The sequence below is a fragment of the Peromyscus californicus genome, unplaced genomic scaffold (genome assembly GCF_007827085.1).
Source record: "Peromyscus californicus insignis strain IS unplaced genomic scaffold, ASM782708v3 Scaffold_15__1_contigs__length_86483966, whole genome shotgun sequence".
Classification (NCBI taxonomy): Eukaryota; Metazoa; Chordata; class Mammalia; order Rodentia; family Cricetidae; genus Peromyscus; species Peromyscus californicus.
The window spans coordinates 55,107,838-55,127,984 of NW_026294447.1; the positions used below are offsets into that span (position 1 = coordinate 55,107,838).

Sequence of the window (20,147 nt, forward strand, 5' to 3'; positions counted from 1 at the left end):
GGCTATTCTTTGTAGTAAAAGGAAATTATGAAACACTAAGATTGGCCTGTGGCAAGATGATGAAGCTGCTCGGTAGTTAGACAACTGAAGTAAGTTCTTAGTTTGGCTAGGTTTCATCTTGTGGTTTGTAAAGTGAAGTGGAGCAGACCAGGGGAGTTTGGTTTGCTTTGTCACCCGGCCCCTGCCACCCTTCCCTGGAGAGTGGACCTAGGGTTTCATGTACGTTATGTACATACTCCTACTGAGCTGTATCCCCAGGTCCCTCATCACTGTTGATTGTCCATAGAGGCTTTCACTAACTGCTCCGACTGGCCTGAGCTCACTCTGTGGTCCAGTTTGGCTTTAATCTTGGAGTCCCCTGCCTCAGCCTATCAAGTGTTATAATTGCAGATGGTGTCTCCCCTAGTGGACTGCACGTTGATCTGCACTTACTGAAAAGACTTGTGTCCCCGCAGTGTTGCAGTGGCTCTCAGGCCACCATGGCTTGTCTGTTCTGGACGCCTGCTGTCCAGTGAGTGCCTGCCTAGTTCTCTTGCTAATGCTGGCTTCACGATTACATCTGAGAATGAGGGTTCTTTAACATCACTCTTTAGAACTGACTGCTGATTGGGGCCCTTTTCACTTGAATGTAAGTGTTAGAGTTAGATTATTTCCACAGAATAATTGTGAGGTTTTGATTAAGATTGCATGGATGTGTTGGGTCAGTTTTGGAAGAATGGCTGTCTTTACAGCATTCTCTTCCATGAATGGGGCTTCCCTTAGGTGTTCTTTCACCCTGCCTCAGTTGTGTCCACACACACACACACACACACACACACACACACACACACAGTGCATAAATGGATAAATGTGTGTACATGTGTGCGCACCCTGTGCAAATTAAGAGGGCAGTTTGTGGGGCAGTTTTGTTCACTGTTTCCATCATGTTCTGGGAATTGGACACAGATTATCAGGTTTGGTGGCAAGTGCCTTTACCCTCAAGCCAGCTAGCTCACTGGTTCCCCTCCACGTACCCTTTATGGTTTTCTGTTGTGGAGACCATACACATCTTCCATTTATAATTTGTTTCAGTGGTTTAATTGTTTCTTTGTGTCTTTTGTTGTCTATAATAATCTCAAACTTTCCCTTCGTCCCATTCAGTTGTCTTCTGGATTTTGCTGTTTCTAATACGTAAATACTGTGATGGTGATTGTTCTATTTGTCTAGCTGGACAGTTTCTTTTTCCTTTCTCTCTCCTCCATTTCCCTCTTTTGTTTTCATTCTTCTTATATAGCCCAGGTTGGGTTCAAACTCTGGCTCTTCCTGCCTCAGCCCCCTACATCCTGAGATTATAAGCATGCACTACCATAACCAATTGCTTTTGCTTTTAAAAACACTGTCATTGGGGTTAGAGAGATGACTTAGTGGTTAAGAGCACCTGCTTGAGCAGAGGCCCAATTTTGTTCCCAGAACTTGTGCTTGATAGCTCATAAATGTCCATAACTCCAGCTCCAGGAGCATGCAGGGCCTCCAGCCTCTGTGGGCACCTGCGTGTGTGTGTGTGTGTGTGTGTGTGTGTGTTAACAAACCTAATAAAAATAAATTTGTAAAAACTTTCCATCAGCTTTAAAAATCTCCTTTTAAGCTTTGAATAGATTTATAAATGTTTGTATGTGTTCTTAACCACTGAACCATCTCTTCAGCCTCTTTTATTTTCTCCTTTTGTCTTTGGTGTTTAACTTGCTGGTGTGACTTTTCTCTTTGCATTTATATTGAGTGGAAAAAGCTCTCCCTGGATTTGCTGGATTATTGTGTCTGTGAATCTGACTTTTACATCTTACAAAGCTTTTTTTTCTTTTCCTCATAGTTTGTTATTTGAGCTCAGTATTGTTAACACTTTACCTCTTGGAGACTCTGTGGCCATCAGGCCTGTGACCTGTTCTTCCTCCCTTGGTGCCTCAGTTCTCTCCCTAGTTAAAGGGGTGGAGCCCTTGAGTCCTTGCTTGGGTCTTGGTAAATCTACCATGACAACTAGACTCCTGGTCTCTGGCTTGTGCTCTGTGTGTCTCTTATGTTCTCTTTTGACATCTGTTCTGGTGATTTTGATTTTTCTGCCGTCAGGCCTTGCTCTGGTGGGACACCGTAGAGGGTGTGTCTCCTTTTCAAAGGGGTTTTAAATGCACAGCCCCCCCCCACTCCACCCCCATTTTCCCCACCTAGCCAGCACTTTTATTTTTTTCCATTTTGGTTTTTCGAGACAGAGTTTCTCTGTGTAGCCCAGGCTGTCCTGGAATTCACTCTGTAGACCAGGCTGGCCTCGAACTTGGAGATCTGCCTGCCTCTGCCTCGAGTGCCTCTGCCTTTGAGTGCCACCACACCTTGGCTACACTTTCTGGTTGGGATTACTGGTGACCGTTTTAGAAAGGTGTTCCCCAGTGTGGGTCCGAGGTGACTAGGACCACACCTCACTTCCTGGATGTGCCTTGGTTGTCTTGGTCATTGCTCTCAGCGGCTGTGTGGGAAGTGCTGCCTTGTGTATCCTTGATGCACGCTGCTTCTAAGTGGTTGTTTGGGGCTCACTTCTTCAGGTTTTAGTCAGGAAGAAGCTGTGAATTCTTGTCTCCTAAATATCCCCACTCTTCTTTTCTAACACATTTTAACTTGTTTGTGTGTGAATGTTTAGACTTAATTAGAATCTGTATCCATTCCCCCATAAGAGGAAGGTCTCCCTCCTCCAGCCTATGTCTCCTGTTGGTTCTCTGTGTGCCCTGTGTCCTTGGTGCTGTGGAGTTCTTGAGTTTTGTATTTCTGTTACTGTTTTTTATTGCTACTTTGTCCTTTCTCTTGGATTCATTTTTTTAGAGTATGTGCTCAAGTAAGGTTTTGTTTTGTTTTGTTTCTTTCTTTTTTCTTTTTTTTTTTTTGAGAGATTGAAGAGAGTTATAAATGGTAAACTTTATGAATCCACAGTTTCCAAAAATGGTGCTATTTGTTCTACTGAAAGAGTAATTTGGCCAAAGACACTGCTGTGTTAGCCCTCAGCTTCCAGTTTGGTTAATTCTGTTTGTTGCTAGATTTCTGTTTTTCCCCCTACATTTGAGGCCCCTTGCTTTTTCATTCTACTCCATCTTCCTGCTTTTCACCACAGAATATTTGTGTGTGTGTGTGTGTGTGTGTGTGTGTGTGTGTGTGTGTGTGTGTGTTAGTTTAAACCTCATATATGCTTGGTACTTGGTGAACCCTTGTGTAAAGATGTAACACTCATCTTGGAACTTGAGAAATGAATCTTTGTAAGCATGCAGGTACTTCCTTCCTCCCCCAATCCCCCAGGATCATTGCTGGTATCTGGGAGAGCAGGACTCTAGCTTTCCTTCTGCACGTCTGACTCTTGTACATTTTCTTCATTCATGAAGCCGACCTGTGCACTTCTAGCTCACTCACCTTATTTATTCAACTTCAGTCATGTTTTAGGGGAATTAATGATTTTCTTTGTGTCTCTTTATCCTTTTCATTAATTAAATTTCTTCTTTAACACTTGAACATATGTACAGAATGCATGTTGACCTCTCATCCCACCTGTCCCGTCTTCTTTCTTCCTTCAGATAAATCTCTCTCACATTCCTGTCATCTACTTTGTGACCCACTGAGTAACTAGGGCGGTCTGTGTGACCATAGGTTTTAGAGCTCTTGTTGGAGCCTGGAGGGGTCACAGTTGGAATACAGTGGAGGACAATGACTCCCCTTCTCCCAGAATTTGTTGGCAGCCAGTAGATCAGCAGGGATGGGTGAGGCCCCAGGAGCCTCTCTCCCATCCATGACTGACTGTTTACTGTGGGACAACCTCTTAGGTCTCTTTATGGATAGGAATTGCTGTTTTTAATGACTCTGAGCATAGATACTCTGTGTGCTGTTTAGGCTTAGTGTCCTCTTTTGGTTCTGTAACTTTCCTTAGATTTTGTTCATCACCCCAGTTGCCCATTTACCTGTTGAATGTTTTTCTTACAGTGTCTACTGCTGGTGATATGAGAGAATGAGAGAGATTGGTGGCCATATGGGAATTTCTGGTGTCAGGACTCCTTGCTTCTCCATTTCCTCTGTCTAGTCTGGAGGTCCCTTTAATACAAATACTTCAGGCCATTCCTGCAGGTTTTGTAAGACTGTCCTGGTCTGCATGTTGATCACCTGGAAGCTCTGACTCTTTGCACTCCTGGACTATACTACTCACATCAGTTAAAGCAGGGCTAAACTATGGGGATGGGATTCAGGCCTCAGGAATGCTCAAAGGCTCTTTAGATGCTTCGGTCACACAAATGCAGTTGAGAGCAGCCACAAATCAAATATGAATTCTAAGACCTTTTAGACAATACCTCTTTGTAGATAGGCATATCTGATAGTGGGCATTTAAGTAGATTTTTCAGCTCCACAACCAGTTTTTATGTATGGCAGTGGTGCCTACCTGCCCTGTTTTGATCTTTGTGTACATGTGCATCTGGCTGTGAGATCCAGGAGACTATTTGGTACAGTATCAGTGAGCTCTTGAAAGAATTGATCTCTTGAAGCAACAACAGGCGTCTTATAAGATGCCCCCAAGGTTAGGTGATTGAGTTTTCTCTAATCATAATCAAGTTTTAGAGAATGCCAAGCATGCATGCCATTGCATTTTTAATAAGGGATGAATTTAAAAACTCTGTGGTAATAATATTGCATTCTTTCTTGCTTATAAGCTCCACACAAGGTGATAAAAGAGAAGCATGGGTGCTCAGAGCTGTGGCCAACACATTCAAGCAGTGGATAAGAGCTGGAGTGCTAGTGTTTGTTTTTTTGTTTTTACTTTCATTGATTTTTTGTGGATTTCACATCATACATTCTGATCATACTTATCTCCCTGTCCCCTCACATCTGCCTTCTGCCCTTACAACACCCCCCCAAAAGCACAAAACAAAACCAAATTTAAAAGAAAAACCAGAAAACCAAACCAAAAGAATCATCATCATCGTGATGTTGTGGAAGCTGTAGTGTGGCCTATTGAGACACACAGTTTACCCTTTAGTCTGTTCTTCTTTACTTGCAAGTGTTCGTTGGTCTTGCTCTGGTTTCTGCTACACCACTGATAGTGGGCTCTCACTGGGGCTCCTCTTGGATATCCTGTTGTCGTCCTGTGTCATGGAGACTGCTGTTTTGGATCTGTAGGTGTGTCCCCTTCACATGCTCCAACGGTTCATAGATGAGGTGGATGTTGGGGTGGACCAGTTCATAGCCCTGGGTCTGGGTCTGGGTGGTAGCTGGCTAGGTCAGCTTGCCAGCTTGCTGTCATCATTACTACCCAGATGAGCTCTCCAGCACTGCCTAGGCTAGCTCACCCAGTGAAGCCTACAGTAAGGTGCAGGGCCAATTCTCCTGCTCTCAGGTCCAGGTCCTTCTCATTCATATCATCAGGGCCAGCTCTGCTGTTTTGCTCAGGCAAGATACAGGGCTCTTTCCTGATTGCTGATGGGGGCATATGAGAGGTGGGGTGGGGTCAGCTCTTCTGCTCTCACGTCGTCAGGGATGGCTCACCTGACTCCGACAACAGGCTTAGCTCTAGTGTGGTCCCCAGGTGGGGTGCAGGGTCCGTTCTCCTGTATGCTGTTGATGGTGTAGCGCAGGGCTAATTCTCTCACCCAGGGCCAGCTCTCTCTCCTGCCATAGGTAGCAAGGGGTGGAGGAGGGAGGGCTTCTTTCCCTCACCCATGCCACTACATGGCAGACGAGGTGGGATGGGGTCAGCTCACCTGCTCTCATGCCCTCAGGGTTGGCTCACTTGTGTCTTTGTCCCCAACCACAGGATCAGCTCTAGTGTGCTTCCCAGGTGAGGTGCACACCTATGGTGAGGTGTGGGGCTATCCTTCTCAAGTGCAGGGGCGAGCTCTCTCCTCAGGAGTAGGGCCAGCTTGTCTGCTGCAGTATCCAGTGAGGGGCAGTACCAGCCATCCCAGGGCCAGTGAAGGATGGGGCCAACTCAACACAGCTTCTAATGACCCCTGTGCTAACACAGGCCATGGACATCTCTGCAGACCCCAGCTGCAGCAGGTTGGGCCCAGACACCTCCAAGACCCCAATGGCAGCACAGACCCCTCAGATTAGCACACTCTGACAGCAGCATGGCCCCTGGGCATCAACATGGTCCCTGGTGGCTGGCCAGACCCTGGGCATCTGCAGAGCCCTTGGTGGCAACTAGAGTCATACAGACATTGCCCCAGACCCCAGCCTCCACAGGGCCATGGACCCAGACATGGTCCTAGGCAGCAGCCCAGGCCCAGACGTCTCCATGGCTCCGGGTGGCATCACTGGACACTCAGATAAGCATGGCCCTGGGTGCAGCATGGTCCTCGGACACGACATGGTCCAAGGTGGCTGACCAGACCCCGGTCATCTGAATGGCCCTCAGTGAAACAGGAGCCCCACATCAATTCAGACCCTGGCTCTATAGGGCCATGGACCCAGACATGACCCTCTGCAGCAGCCCTGGCCTGGATGACACCTGGTCCTGGGTGACAGCGCAGGCCACTCAGATCAGGATGTCCCTGGTGGCAGCATGGCCCTTAGATGCCCTCATGGGCACAGGTTGCAGCCCAGACCTATGGTCCATGGACATCAGTCCTGGCTGTGGTAGGACCACAGACCCAGACGTGGTTCTAGGCAACAGCCCGGGCTGGGATGTCACCATGGTCCCAGCTGGCAGCTTAGGATATCCATACCTGCATAGCTCCCATAGCAGCATGGCCTTTGGACACCAGCATAGCCCCAGGTGGCAGTCTAGAACTCCAGCATTGGCATGGTCTTAGATGGTGTCAGGAGGCACAGACATCAGCACAGACCCTGGATGGGGGAGGCCACCAACTTAGACATGGCCCTCGGCCTCAGCCCTGGTCTGGGTGATACTATGGCCCCAGTTGACAGCACTGGCCACCCAAATCAGTGTGGCATCAGCAGCAGCACAGCCCTGGGGCACCAGTATGGTCACAGGTTGCAGTCCAGACCCTGAGCATCCACACCATGGGCCCTGGTGACATTATGGGCCAGGGCATCAACACAGACCCTGGCGGCGGAGGTAAGACCACAGACTCAGACATAGTGCTTAGCAGCAGCCTGGGCCAGATTGTCACTATGGCCCCATGTGACTGTGCAGGTCACCCAGATTGGCCTGGCCCCTGTGGCAGTACTGCCCTCGGACACCAGCATGGCCCCAGATGGTGGCCCAGACCACAGGCCCCTGTATGGCCCTCAGTGACTATAGGAACAACAGACATCAGCACAGGCCCTGGATCAAGACCTGGCCCTTGGTCATAGCCCAGGCCCAGACATCTCCCTGGACTCTTGTGGCCAGTTGGCCATTCATGTCAGCCCGTTCCTCAACACCCTCACCTCTCCAGATCCCCCTCTTCCCAACCCACGAACCATTCTGCCTCTCCTTCTCCCACCTCCCCACCCTGTGTTCTCACCACAGTGATGACCATCTGCCCAGTGCCAGGGCTCTTGGTTGGGTCACAGGTGACACTTGGTTGAGTCCTGCCTGCCCCAGTCATACGGGATGATGTGAAGCTGTTGTTGCGTTTCCTCCCGTGACCAGAACTAGAGACCTCGGGCAGCACTTGGTATGATGGTCCCTGGGTTGGGCCTGTGGCCCTGGTTGATTGTGACCCTCACAGGTATTAGTACTATTTTACCTATGGTTTAACTTTTCTGGTTTCTTGATTCAAGAAAACAGTGATATTTTCATTTGAATGTCTTGCCACCATCTTTAGAACTGAGGTACAGCCTTGAAATTCAGTTCAGTTTTAGGGTATTAGATAATGAAGTCTGCTTAGATTTTACTTGATGAATGTATGTGTGGTAGATTTTAAATGGTCCTGGCTTGCTAAAAGTCGATTTACAACAAAAGACAGAAGGGTAATTAGTATGAAATAAAGACTACAAAGTGAGGTCCTATAATGTGTTTTAAAAACAGGTACAGCACATTACTGAGTTTGTGGTGTATTTTCCTTTGAAGCTGTTGATTGATATGGGTGATAGGTTGACGTAAGCAGAGGACTCCTGGCTCTTGTGTTTGCTGTTTGCTGTTGGAGGGTTTAATGAGTAGAGGTTTTGTGATTCCAGAAAACATCAGGCACTTTTGGTTTTAGTAGTAATTTAAAGTGTAAGGAATTTGTCCTCAGAAGGCCTGAGGTGGTTCCTCCCTCCATGTGAAAGGGTTTGGTTTTGACTGCTCATCATGGAGATGGACAGCTGTAGTGTGACCCTGGATCACATCTGCCTTAGGGTGTCTTCTTCCTTGGGAGTCTGCAGAGGATCTGACACTGCTAATAAGTAACCCCTCAAACTTCAGGCTGCCATTGGCTACTCCAGAACTACCTTCTACCTACCTTCGTGTGGACACTGGAGCGGTCGTGTGAGACACTGTGTTACAACCCAAGACTGGCAGCTCTGAGGTGAAGGTCCCTTCCTTCCTGGCCTTGCAGGTCCAATGACCTAGGCTCCATCTCCAGAGTCCATGGGCTGGGGAAGGAGAGGAGAGCACCAGTTCCGCAGTGCCGCATATCCACATCCACCAGTCCCGCAATGACTAAAGTCAGTCTGTGTGTGTGTGTGTGTGTGTGTGTGTGTGTGTGTGTGTGTGTGTGTGTGTGTGTGTGTGTAGAGGAGTCTCAAAAAAGCAGACTAAGTTGCCTAGGATCATGCAGCCAGCATTACAAAGCTGTAGTGTAGTTTTCCTCAGAGAAGCTCAAGGCACTTAAAAAATCTCCTAGTGATTTTAGTCATAAAATATTATAATTAAGGCATAACTAGCTGCCTATTTTTGCCTTTCCTCGTGAATTGTCTTTAAAACATTCTGAGTTTTTGACATTAATGGCACAGTGATGGGGCCCTCGGAGGAGAGCGTGAGTGACAGAACATCACATTAACTCCAGCATGGTGGGGAATACAGGCACCAGTTCTAGAGCTCAGGCCACTGACCCCAGAAACACCTTTAGTTGAAGTGACTCTCAGGGTTGCTTGTGTTGAAGTTAGTCAGGAGAGCCCTTGCTACAGAGGTCACACATGTCCTCCAATCTGCACGTGAAGCCTTCCACGTCTAAGTTGCTGCTTTACTAGGAAACTTGTGCAGGTAGTGTGCCTAGAGGCTCTGGCTAGGTGTTTCTGCTCACTTGGTCATTAACTGTTTTTTCCTAATAAAATGAATATCAAGAGGCTTATAAACAGCGCTTTCTCTGGGTCCTCAAGAGGAGAACCAAAAGGAACACAGATATGCTCCACAATGAACAGGTAGATGGTAAAGAGGATGCCTGCTCTGTGATGTACAGCACAGATAAATGCATCATCAGTGGTTGCTGCGCAGTTAAATGGTTGCTGGTGATTTCTGGTGTACCCTTCAGGTGCTCACGGTAAACCCTTCAGTGCTATGTGAACTAGGAACGAACACTGTGTTTTTAATAAACTCTTCTCCCCAGACTTGTTAATAGTTAGCAAAATTACTTGAATTGTATTTCTTCTTCCTATCCCCAGATCAGATTCAAATTGTCAGGAAAATTTAAATTTAGACAAATATCTAAACTTGGACAAATAACTAGAAAATTGGGAGTTGACCGTGAAGGCATGTTTATGTTATACCTGTTTAAGAATGGATCCTTCATAGAATGAAGTTCCATGTACATAGGATTACATGGAGCATTCATTTGTAGAACATGGAAAGGATTTTCATACACAGTGTATGAAAAGGCAGACAGGTGTAGAGACTGAACATGTGTGTGTTTAATACTTTCATAAAAGCTGCAGTACTTTTCTACTTAACACCCCCCCACCCCCACCCCCACCCCCGTTTTACCATATAGCCCTCACTGACTGGAACTCATTATGTAGACCAGGTTGACCTCTCACTCACAGGGATCTGCCTGCTTTACCCTCTTTGAGTATTGGGACTAAAGGTGTATGCCACCATGTCAGGCTGTTTTAATCTATTTTAGTTGTTTTTATAACGTTCAGAAGAAGCTAGTCACCGTGCCAGCCACCCAGTAGGCGCCGTCTTCATTTGGGTGGAGGCTGGTGCTCTGGGAAGACTTCACAGTGCTCCTTGCTCTTGCCACAGTCTTCATCACTGCCCCCCACCCCAACAGTAAGCATTTTACTTCATTCTGATGGTGTTGGATGAGTTTTCAAGTCATCCGTCTTTCTTAAAAGTGTCATTTATTCATTTCCTAGTCTACTACCCATGTTTTAATTTCTCCTTCTAATTATGGATGATCCTTTCTGATGTTTTCTTCAAATGAATCTTAACTGTTTCCACTCACATAGTCCAGCATTTGGCAGACCTAGGGAAGACTGAACTGCTCTGCCATGGTTGCAGTGTTGACCAGCTACTGTATGTGCAGATCCATGTACTGCGCTGTACTAAAGCTTAGCTAGGGTTAGGCACGGGAAAGACTGAGTCCTTTTCCTGGGAGAGCAGAAGGAAGGAAACAGATGTGAAAGTAGCTCTGATAAGAGCACAGACCTGTGCGTCCTTCCTCCTTGGAAAGGTGCACGGTGGTTAACAATGGCCACTCCATACTCACAACTCACATAAGGAGGAGACGTACTGCTGCCAGAGGACCGCAGTAGGAGTAAGGACTCTGGGTTCTAGTCTCCTTGTCTCCCTGAGCTGAGAAACAAGGAGTACATTCTCTTTGGCTTTCTTATGTCCCTGTCTTCATTTTTTCCATCCAGTACTTCTTAGCTGAGTCTTGTAAGCTGCAGGTCCTGTGGCACACCATGTTTGCTGTCCCTCACATCGCTCTCCCCAGTTACTGTTAGTAACTAATATCCTGTGTGCTTCCTGCTAGAGAGTAGAGCAGTCTGAAATGTGTGCATTTGCATGGTGACTTCACTGGGCTCGGACAACTGAGATGAGCTGGTTTGTGCATATTTGTGCCTGGAGATCTGTGACTGGGAATTTTAGGCTGTTACGTTCTTTGTTTTTAAAATAAAAATTATGTCTGTAGTGAGGGGAAGGGCACCCTGAGAGCATCACTTGTTTCTTTGGAGATGGCCACAGGCCTGGCTGGTGTTTCCTAGAGGCTCTTGGACTTGGTCTTCTAGGGCTTGACTTGAGCAGAGAATTGGTCTGTGGTTTTGCCTCTGAAGATTTTTGTTGTCTTTTTTGTTGAAATAGCTCTCTTGGTCTCCAGTCAGTGTTTAGACTATTAGTAAATTATCAGTCCAATACATCCAGCTGATTTGTCTTCCTGTTTCTAAATTGGAAGTGAGAAGCAGCTAATTAACTGAATTTTAACCTAGCATATCTGAACACTTTAAAAATATGTGTAGTATATATACTGATGTCCTTTGAAATAGACCTATTTTTCAAGACCTTTTTCTATGTTGAATTAAAAGCAAACTGTATCCCATGTGTATTTTGTAAGTTGCCCCTGTGTGTCATACAGTATCTTGGTTTCATTTATAAATGCAAATAAAGGTACCTGTGAGACATGGTGTAGACTGTTACAGAATCAGAGATTGGCACAGCCACTTGGGAAGCTTTTCATTTCGAAGAGAACCCACACCCGCACACCCAAAGCCTAAGGATGCTGACAGAAATGCTCAGAAGAGAGCCCAGCAGCTTGCTGTTTGGGATTTTGTGTGTTGCCATATGAACCACGTGCTGTCCTTACATACTGTTAAGCTAGGCTGGCTTCATTTTATTTTGCTAACTGATGATCTTTAGACCACGGGCCCTGTCTGTCAGAAAAGTTGGGTAGGAGCTCCCTGGTTGGTGTGAGGATGAATGTGACCCACCACTTTCCCTGGTGCACAGGTGTTCCTTTCCTCGGCTGAATGCTGTCTGATTTTCATTCTTTGTAATTCACCTGTTTGGAGATTAAGAAAGCTCATTTTTATTAAGTAAGCTTCAAAACAGAATGAATATGCTAGGCTCTTCGGTAGGAAATACTGGCTAGCTCCCTTTATAATGAGCATTTAAAAAGTACCCTCTAAAATCTGGAAACTGCTTTCTGTCCTATATGGAATATAGAACAGTGCTGAAATATTCCTCCTTAATTTTGGTCTGAACGAACAAAAGTGTCTGTGTTTATCCCTGCCTAATGCATCACAAGTCTGCTGACACACTAACCTTGGAGTCTTGGCTGCCGTTAATCAGGCCTGTGAACCGGCAGGAAAGACGTACCTAACGCACTCCATCAGTGCACTTGCATATGGAAGCTCTCACAGGGGAGCTGCCCGTGCCAGCTGAGGGTTACCTGCCCACTGCAGTTATTGTATGTAATTATCGAGCCAATCTGTTCAGCCCAGCAGGGTTTAGATGGTAATCATGAAGCAACACTTTGGAAAAGAAAGATGTAAGGCATTCTCCCCTTCCCTCATCAGCTGTGTGAAGTTAGAACCATTCTCATGGCTGCGTTTGAGAAGCAGTACCTTCTTATACAAATCTCTTAAGTGGATGCCATAGCGAGTTCCTTACGGTTTAATCGTGTTGTTTCTGTGTGTGTGAGCCCTTTTCGTCAGGTACAGACTAGCTTCCTCTTGAGTTCTGACCTTGAACAGCCACCTTATACATGCCTTAAAACAGTGGGGTCGATGGTGGCTCACCTACAGCGGTTCTAAGCACTGGACAGGAAACGTGGTAGCTTGCACAGGTCGGCTTTGCTATCGAGGGCAGAACCTGTGGTTACCAGTAGAAAGAATGCTGTGCTGTCAGTGAATATTACCTTCTGCAGCGGACACAAAATGGCCCGCAGCAAGGAACACTCTGAGATGAGGTTGAACTTAATTGCTAGACAGTGTAAGTGAGGACGTCCTGATACATCGTGGTGTGGAGTCTGGGACGTGTCAGATCCTTTCCTAAATGATCCAGAATTACTTCAGGGAACTTAGAGAGGCTTTGAATTGGAATTCGGACTGCTATACATTTAACTTTGGACCTAACATAGAAGGCTACATGAAAAATATGTTTTATACTTATTGCCAACATCCCTCTATAAATACACCTATAGAGAAGTGTTAGCTCATTAAGTGACTCAGCACAGAGTTGGATTAGCTCAGTCTTGTAGAGGGTTTGTAAAGAGTGGAAGGCCAAGGAGTACAAGCACACTCTCCAGATGCCACAGCCAAGAGCATGGGAGATGGAGAATTTGAACGGCTTCCAGACAGTCGGGAGAACTTTGTGTGAATAAGGTCTCTTACAGCAATGTTTATGGACTCAAATATTTGCTAAGAAGCATCCTAAAGAAAAACTGGTTCATGGACAGAATTTGACACCAAATTTAGATTGCAGGTGTGAGGTGAGGTGTAAATCTTTCTGTTTCTCAGGCTCACAGCCTCTGCATCTTCCTCCATCCATGTTACACAGAAGAATGAGTATCACTGGCCTGTGGAGGCGGCAGCAAGTTGGTAAACATTTCATGTCCTGAAAGAGTTTCTTGATGAAGCGGGACTTAGTGGTAGACTAAAGCATGGGAAGGTAGAGGTGGTGGAAGAAAAGACCCCCCACCCAGGGACTGGAGCTGGAGGCCTTGTGCTCTTGTTCCTTCCCGTAGGTACTTCCATATGTTTTGAGACTCTCACACGTACATATGCGAATTTATGTATATCTGTGTATGTGAGCACCAGACTACATCTCTCTCTTTCAACTTTCTTTCATATGTAAGAAGCGGAAGAAAGAAGTGGAAGAAAGCACGGTGTGTAGTGTGGAAGACATGGAGTGCTCAGATGCCCAGGTGGAAGAGGCCATACAGACTCGTAAGTGAGGAACCTTGCTTAATCCTTTCTTAATACAGCTCCACATTGCACTTCCTCCCGCACGACAGACTAACCATGTGAGTCATAATGTTTTGATTTGATTATAGACTATTTTGTGGGTAGGATTTGTATTGCATAGTATGTATTGGAGTGCTTTTCATACACACACTGTACTCTTACCCTCCACTGCAGTCATCACTGGGACTTGGGAGGTGGAGACCAGAACTGCCTGTCAGGCCCACAGCTTTCCACCCCCTTACACCAAGCCACAAAGTTCATGGCGTGCTCAAGCCACAGTCCACTTTTCTGCTTCTCACCCCAGCCAGTTAGGAGGTGAGGGATTCAAGCTTGGAAGCTTCACTGTTTAAAGCAGTTGATACAAAAGCAAAGATTTGAAGTCACTTCTGGTTAGAGGCCGGTGCTGAAGGCATGCCTGTAAAGCCACAGTTAGAAATGGCATCAGCAAAGGCAGCATGTGTACAGGCCAGCTGAGCCTGGACTTTCTGTGTATTGGTGTCCCCATGGCGCTTTCCTGGACTGAGTGCTTTTTGAAGATTTCTTTATTCTTTTGCAGAGTTTTGTTTATTATTTGTTGGTCCTTGGGCATTTCTTAATTTTTGATGAATAGCCTTGTTTTAGGAAAAAATGTCATGGTAGCATAAATGCCCCGTTGACCTAGGCCTGCACCGTATTTTGACAATGGCTCTGGTAGATGTTAGAAAGCAACTTTTGAAAGACAGCCACCTTTATCCTGATTTTTAGTAGCATTTTCTCTATAGTACGGATCCAACATGGTTGGGTTCATCTGCATTTACTCAGAGAGTCCCTGGGATACAGGAGTGTGTCCGTTCACTATGGAGGCCAATGCTCTGCAGTAGTTCGCTTTCTTCCAATGCTGCCATCTCCCATCTGCTACTGTTTGTTTTTACTGCCTCCTTCCCTGTCTTGTTCATTTTGTTACTAGGAAGTGAGGAGTCCCAAGGAGCAGTACATGGAAGCATGTCTGAGCCAGAGGCGAGCTGCAGCAGCTCTGACAGTGAGTGGGGATGAACCCAGTAGCTCTGATGAAGACATTCTGTCTTACCTTTGAACACACCCTCCAGCTGTAAAGCAGCCTTGTCATCGCGGTTGATGCAATCCCGTGTTGTAGCAGGCCAGACCAGGAGTCGGTTGGTCCAGGCAGGTCCCGGTGTGCTTTAGTCAGACGACTCTCTTAGCTGCCCGGGGCTTGTTGGCAGCCTGCATGCTGCTTGATGAACACAGGGCTCATCGATTTGAGAGTGTGTGACTCCAAAGTCTGCATTTAACTGTGAACCCTTCTTGGTGCTGGCAGTTTTGGTATAAGATTGTAGTAACTGTAACTGGCAGTCTTTGGAGAACGTGTCACCGAGCTTAGGTGGGACTCCTGATTTAGGACTGCTCGGATTGCTTTGCTGTAATTTTTTTTTTCTTTTTAAGACAGGGTTTCTCTGTGTCACAGCCCTAGACCAGGCTAGCCTAGAACTCAGAGATCCGCCTGCCTCTGCCTCTTGATTAAAGGCGTGTACAACCATGCCTGGTTCTATGACTTTTTAAGAATAATCAGATTCCTCTGTATTCATGCAGACTCAGAATTACTTTGCTTTTTTTTTTTTTTTTTTTTTTTTTTTCCTCCTTTGAGAGGGTCTTACTATGTATCCCTGGCAGGCCTGTAACTCTAAGTAGCCTTGGGTGACCTTGAACTCAGAGATCCACTTGTCTCTGTTCCACCCCCCACAGTTGGGATTAAAGGAGTATACCACTCTGCCCAACATTTGCCTAAATTTTGTTTTGTTTTGTTTTCTTGTTGTAGGCCCTTCCCCCTCCCAGAGTACATGGTACAAGGGTAGTTATTTTACTGTCAGAATATTCATAGGGAGAAGTATTGCCTGAGGTGGTTGGTAAATGTTATTGATTCTAGAAAGGGCAAAAACGGAAAGAAAGAAAGAAAGAAAGAAAAAAAGAAAATAGGCCAAGGGTCATGTAAATGTATACATTTATATTTATCAGTTTAAGTCACTTGATGGAGAGGGCATATTGCTGCCTTTGAGTTTTTAATATTTTGAGAAATATGATAAATTCCGTGAATTTTGTGGTTTGGGGCTTTAGTATTTTGTGTCATAAATGTGTTTCAAGAATGACTGCCTTTAACAGCAGCTTTAGAAATGTCAGTTTCTTCATTAACAATTTTATTTTCAAACACAATTTATGGTTTACAATGTGGTAAGAGACTTTTCTCACCGTGTGCTCTTTTAGAATGCTGTGCCTTGCAAAATGGGAGCAACTTTCCTTTAATATCTATTTAGACCATTTTAAAACCGTGTGTAATTTTCTTGATACACCTAAACTCATTTTGAATAGTTGGGGGTCTATTGTGTGGGAACACACTCTGAAAGCTTTCTGTGTGTTACTGTGCAGGCTGTGGGAGAAAGAGAGGGTGACGGGTGGTACCTCAGAAGAACAGGGGCCTCTAATCCTTTTATTTTTATGCAAGGCATAATTTTTACCAATTGAGAAAATTTGGTTATTTGCTGCAAGTAATTTTTCCTCTTACAAAATGATAAGCCTTAAAAACCATGTATATTCTCGTATATTAAAACCATGCCAATATTTCAGAAGTGTACTAAAAATTAGTTGATGTGGCCATGATCCTTATGGCTTGTGTGCTTGTCCCTGTTGGACAGTGGGGACCGGTCTTCCGAGGGGATTTAGTTGTGAAGTACCGGGGGCTGGGACAATACCAAACAGTCAGGGACCAGATGTCTCCAGGAAAACCCTACTGGGAGACTCCCCACGCTCACCTAGTTATAAAACGGCAGAAGGGTTTCCCTAAACTCATGTATTTTATTTTTCAACTCTCAGATTTTACACGTTGGTTTTATGATTAGATCTGTTGCTAGCAGTGCTGTGTTGTGAACATGGTTGTATTTTAAAGAGACATGAGTATAGCAGAACTGATCTGAATTGCCCTGTGCAGCAGAGACTCCTGGGTGACGGTCGGTTCTGAGTCTTCAGATTCCAGGAGGCAGCAACATTCTGAATTGCAGCAAGAAATGCTAAGTCTAGACCACAGAGGTATAAGCAGCGATATTTAGCTTAAGAATGAATTGTCAGATTAGGACGTTTGTAAGAGAGCATTGCTTGAATACCGCGTGGCAGTTACCTCAGTGTCCACCGTGTGTCTTCTGACTCAAGCTCATCAGAAGTGAGCTGTTTGGTGCTGTTGATTTTGAGATGGCTGTCAGGACAGCCTCACAGTTACAGCATTTTTCGTTTTCTTTAAAATTGTAGAAATAAAAACCTCAAAATATACCGTGGAAATTTTTTTTTTTTTTTTGCAATATCAAAGCTTTTCATTTCATCCTGGTTCAGTCTCTTTAGCTTATTTTATTAGTGTAGGTTAATTGTTGATGATAAGGGTTTGTTGTGGTACTCATGTGTTTGTTCACCACACTCCCACATATGCCTTTCCTCTTCCCACCTACTCCCTCTTCCACTTCCATGTTTTCATTTGTTTACTTACTTCGGTAGCTAGTCACTACCCAGGGAGTTTCATTAGGGTTCCTACAGGGTTGTCCTGGTTGAGGGGTAACTTAGAGGAGCAGGGGTCCTTAACCACCACCCCAGCAACCATTGCTGCCTGTATGTACTCAGAGGGGCTGGGCTTTGTGAGTCCCTCTAGCTACCACTATATTACAGTTAAGAATCACCCAGATTGTTAGTCAACCATTGTGTCCCGGCTGTGCGAGTGATGGGATGGTGCTCACAAAAGTCTTATTAAGGTTTGCTGTGACTGAACTGAACGACAGCTGAACAGAAACTAACTGAAAAACTTTAAATTTAAAACTGGTTTTCCAGCTAAGTCACTAAAACCGCCCATAATCAGAATACCTTTAGAAACTATAATTACTGGTGTGGGATTAGAGATTTTGTCTCAAATTCAAAGAAAATTCTGTTCTTTTCCAAAAAGAAGTTACCTATTGACTGCCAGGATGCCCTCAATCCAATGTTGTGGGTCATTATGGCCCAGAGAGCTTGAGGCTGGGGAAGAACACAGGCCAGTGCTGGGCAGTGTGGTCAGGCTGGGCCAGTGCTGGGCAGTGTGGTCATGCTGAGAGAAGAACCCCTGGGAGGTGGATAGGAACCGTCCCGGGCCTTAGAGCAGGATTCGCTGTGGGTGCCAGCAGGGGGACTGTCCTGTTAGCACAGCTCAGTGTCTTCCTCCGTGAGCATGGGGAGTAGGTTGTGAAAGGCAACTCATAAAGCAACCCCTCTTCCTTTGTGCCCGGTGTAACCCAGGGCATCCCCTGGGAAGGGCAGACTCAGAAGTGCATGTTTCAGGTTGTATAACACACACATGGTGGGGAGAAATACTGGGATGTGTTTACTGGTTGAGACAGAAAGTAAACTGACAATTCCTAGACTTCCCAGCTACAGTTAGGCCCTTGTCGAGCTCATCTCCACAGAGATCAGTCAGTCAGACACGAAGAACAGATTTGTGTTTCTGACCCCTTGCTTTTGTGAGGTAATGATTACTGATGTGACTTTCTCTGATTCCTTTTCAAGGTTCAAGAACCAGAAAGAAAGCCCAGAAGTAAATGAGATGCCAGGAACCGACTTTCTGCCTATTCATTTGACTTTTTTCTCCTTTTCTATTGTATGTTTTATTTTCATGTGAGTCTTGTGGGGTTGTAGTAATAATTAAATGGCTATTTTTTTGAAAAACAAACTTTATTAAAATGAATGTTTTGTGTACTTTATTGCAGGGTAATCTCTAAAATCCCCGAGTCTTTAGTCGTTACAACCTGTGTGGTTTCTGGGCTTGGGAGTGGGTGCGGCTCTGCCTGCCATGCACTCCTCAGAGTGGGTGGAGTGCTTGGCAAGCTCCTTGCTTTTAGGGAAGTGCAGAACTTCAAAGAAAGGAAGTCTCTTTTGCTCGATGTAAACATGCAGTTTGTTATGATAATAAAAGTCTGGTCTACATGGATTCTGTTATTTTCCACAAGCATTAATTGAATACCTGCTGTATGCACTAAGAAAGAGTGCAGTAAATACAATGTATCTGTGAGAAACACACACATTTTAAAGTCAGATTCTGTAAGAATAGTATGGAAGATAAATGATAGGAGAACAGTGAACAGTGATCAGTCACTCAGTGGTGGCAGGACCAAGATGATAAGCCCTTCAAGGAAGTCCTGTGAGCAGGGTGTACAGAACCTCCTGGTTTGGGTCTGAATAGTTATGGTGCCTATAGACTCATGTGTTTGAATGCTTGGCCCATAGGGAGTGGCATTGTTAGGATGTGTGGCCTTGTTGAAAAAGTGTATGTGTGGAGGTGGGCTTTGAGGTCTCAGATGCTCAAGCTACGCCCAGCGTGGGAAACAGATTCCTGCTGCTGCCTGCAGATCAAGATGTAGAACTCTCAGCTTTTCTCCAGCACCATGTCTGCCTGCATGTTGCCATGAAGATGATGGGCTAAACCTCTGAAACTGTAAGCCAGCCTCAATTAAATGTTTCCTTTATAAGAGTTGCTGTGGTCATGGTGTCTCTTTACAACAATAAAACCCTAACTAAGACACTCCCCCACTTAGATTGTTTTTCTTACAAGTTTCATTTTTGTAGAAATAATTTATAAAACAAACCAAGTTCTCTAGAAGTTTTTGTGGATTTGTTTTTCTGCTTTTCTGAGTCTGACTTACATAGCCCATTTGTCCTCAAACTCCTGACCTGCCTCAAACTCTACCCCCCAAAGGCTAGGAATATTGGTGTGTGCCTGCCCTACAGTAGTTGCAGAGAATGCAGTCATGTACCTCACACTAGCTGCAGGGGTTACAGCTGTGCACCTCACACTAGCTGCAGGGGTTACAGCTGTGTACCCCATGATAGCTGCAGGGTTACAGCTGTGTACCCCACGCTAGCTGCAGGGGTTACAGCTGTGTACCCCACGATAGCTGCAGGGGTTACAGCTGTGCAGCCCATGCTAGCTGCAGGGGTTACAGCTGTGTACCCCACGATAGCTGCAGGGGTTACAGCTGTGTACCCCACGCTAGCTGCAGGATTATAGCTGTGCAGCCCACGCTAGCTGCAGGGGTTACAGCTGTGCAGCCCATGCTAGCTGCAGGGGTTACAGCTGTGTACCCCACGATAGCTGCAGGGGTTACAGCTGTGCAGCCCACGCTAGCTGCAGGGGTTACAGCTGTGCAGCCCATGCTAGCTGCAGGGGTTACAGCTGTGCTGCACCCCACACTAGCTACAGGATTACAGCTGTGTACCCCAACTAGCTACAGGGGTTATAGGTGTGTACTCCCATAAAATGCAAGATTTTTGTGATTGGAAAATTTAAAATGTAGAGTTTTCCAAGTTCTTTGAGGAATAAAGCTAGA

The 20,147-nt window shown here is 45.6% G+C and overlaps 1 protein-coding gene across 4 annotated transcripts in view; it reads left to right on the forward strand.

Annotated features, from left to right (window-relative positions):
• The window catches only part of Vrk1 (VRK serine/threonine kinase 1), a 75,674-nt gene extending 56,383 nt beyond the window's left edge, over positions 1-19,291 (forward strand). For 3 of the 4 annotated variants that reach the window (XM_052738910.1, XM_052738906.1, XM_052738908.1), the window contains exons 12-13: positions 13,656-13,746; positions 18,331-19,291. In XM_052738910.1, the coding sequence (XP_052594870.1) occupies positions 13,656-13,746; positions 18,331-18,362 (123 nt within the window). In that variant the 3' untranslated portion in view covers positions 18,363-19,291. The remainder of the gene's footprint in view (positions 1-13,655; positions 13,747-18,330) is intronic. The other variant, XM_052738907.1, reaches the window with a different exon arrangement.
• Positions 19,292-20,147: the final 856 nt, after the last annotated feature.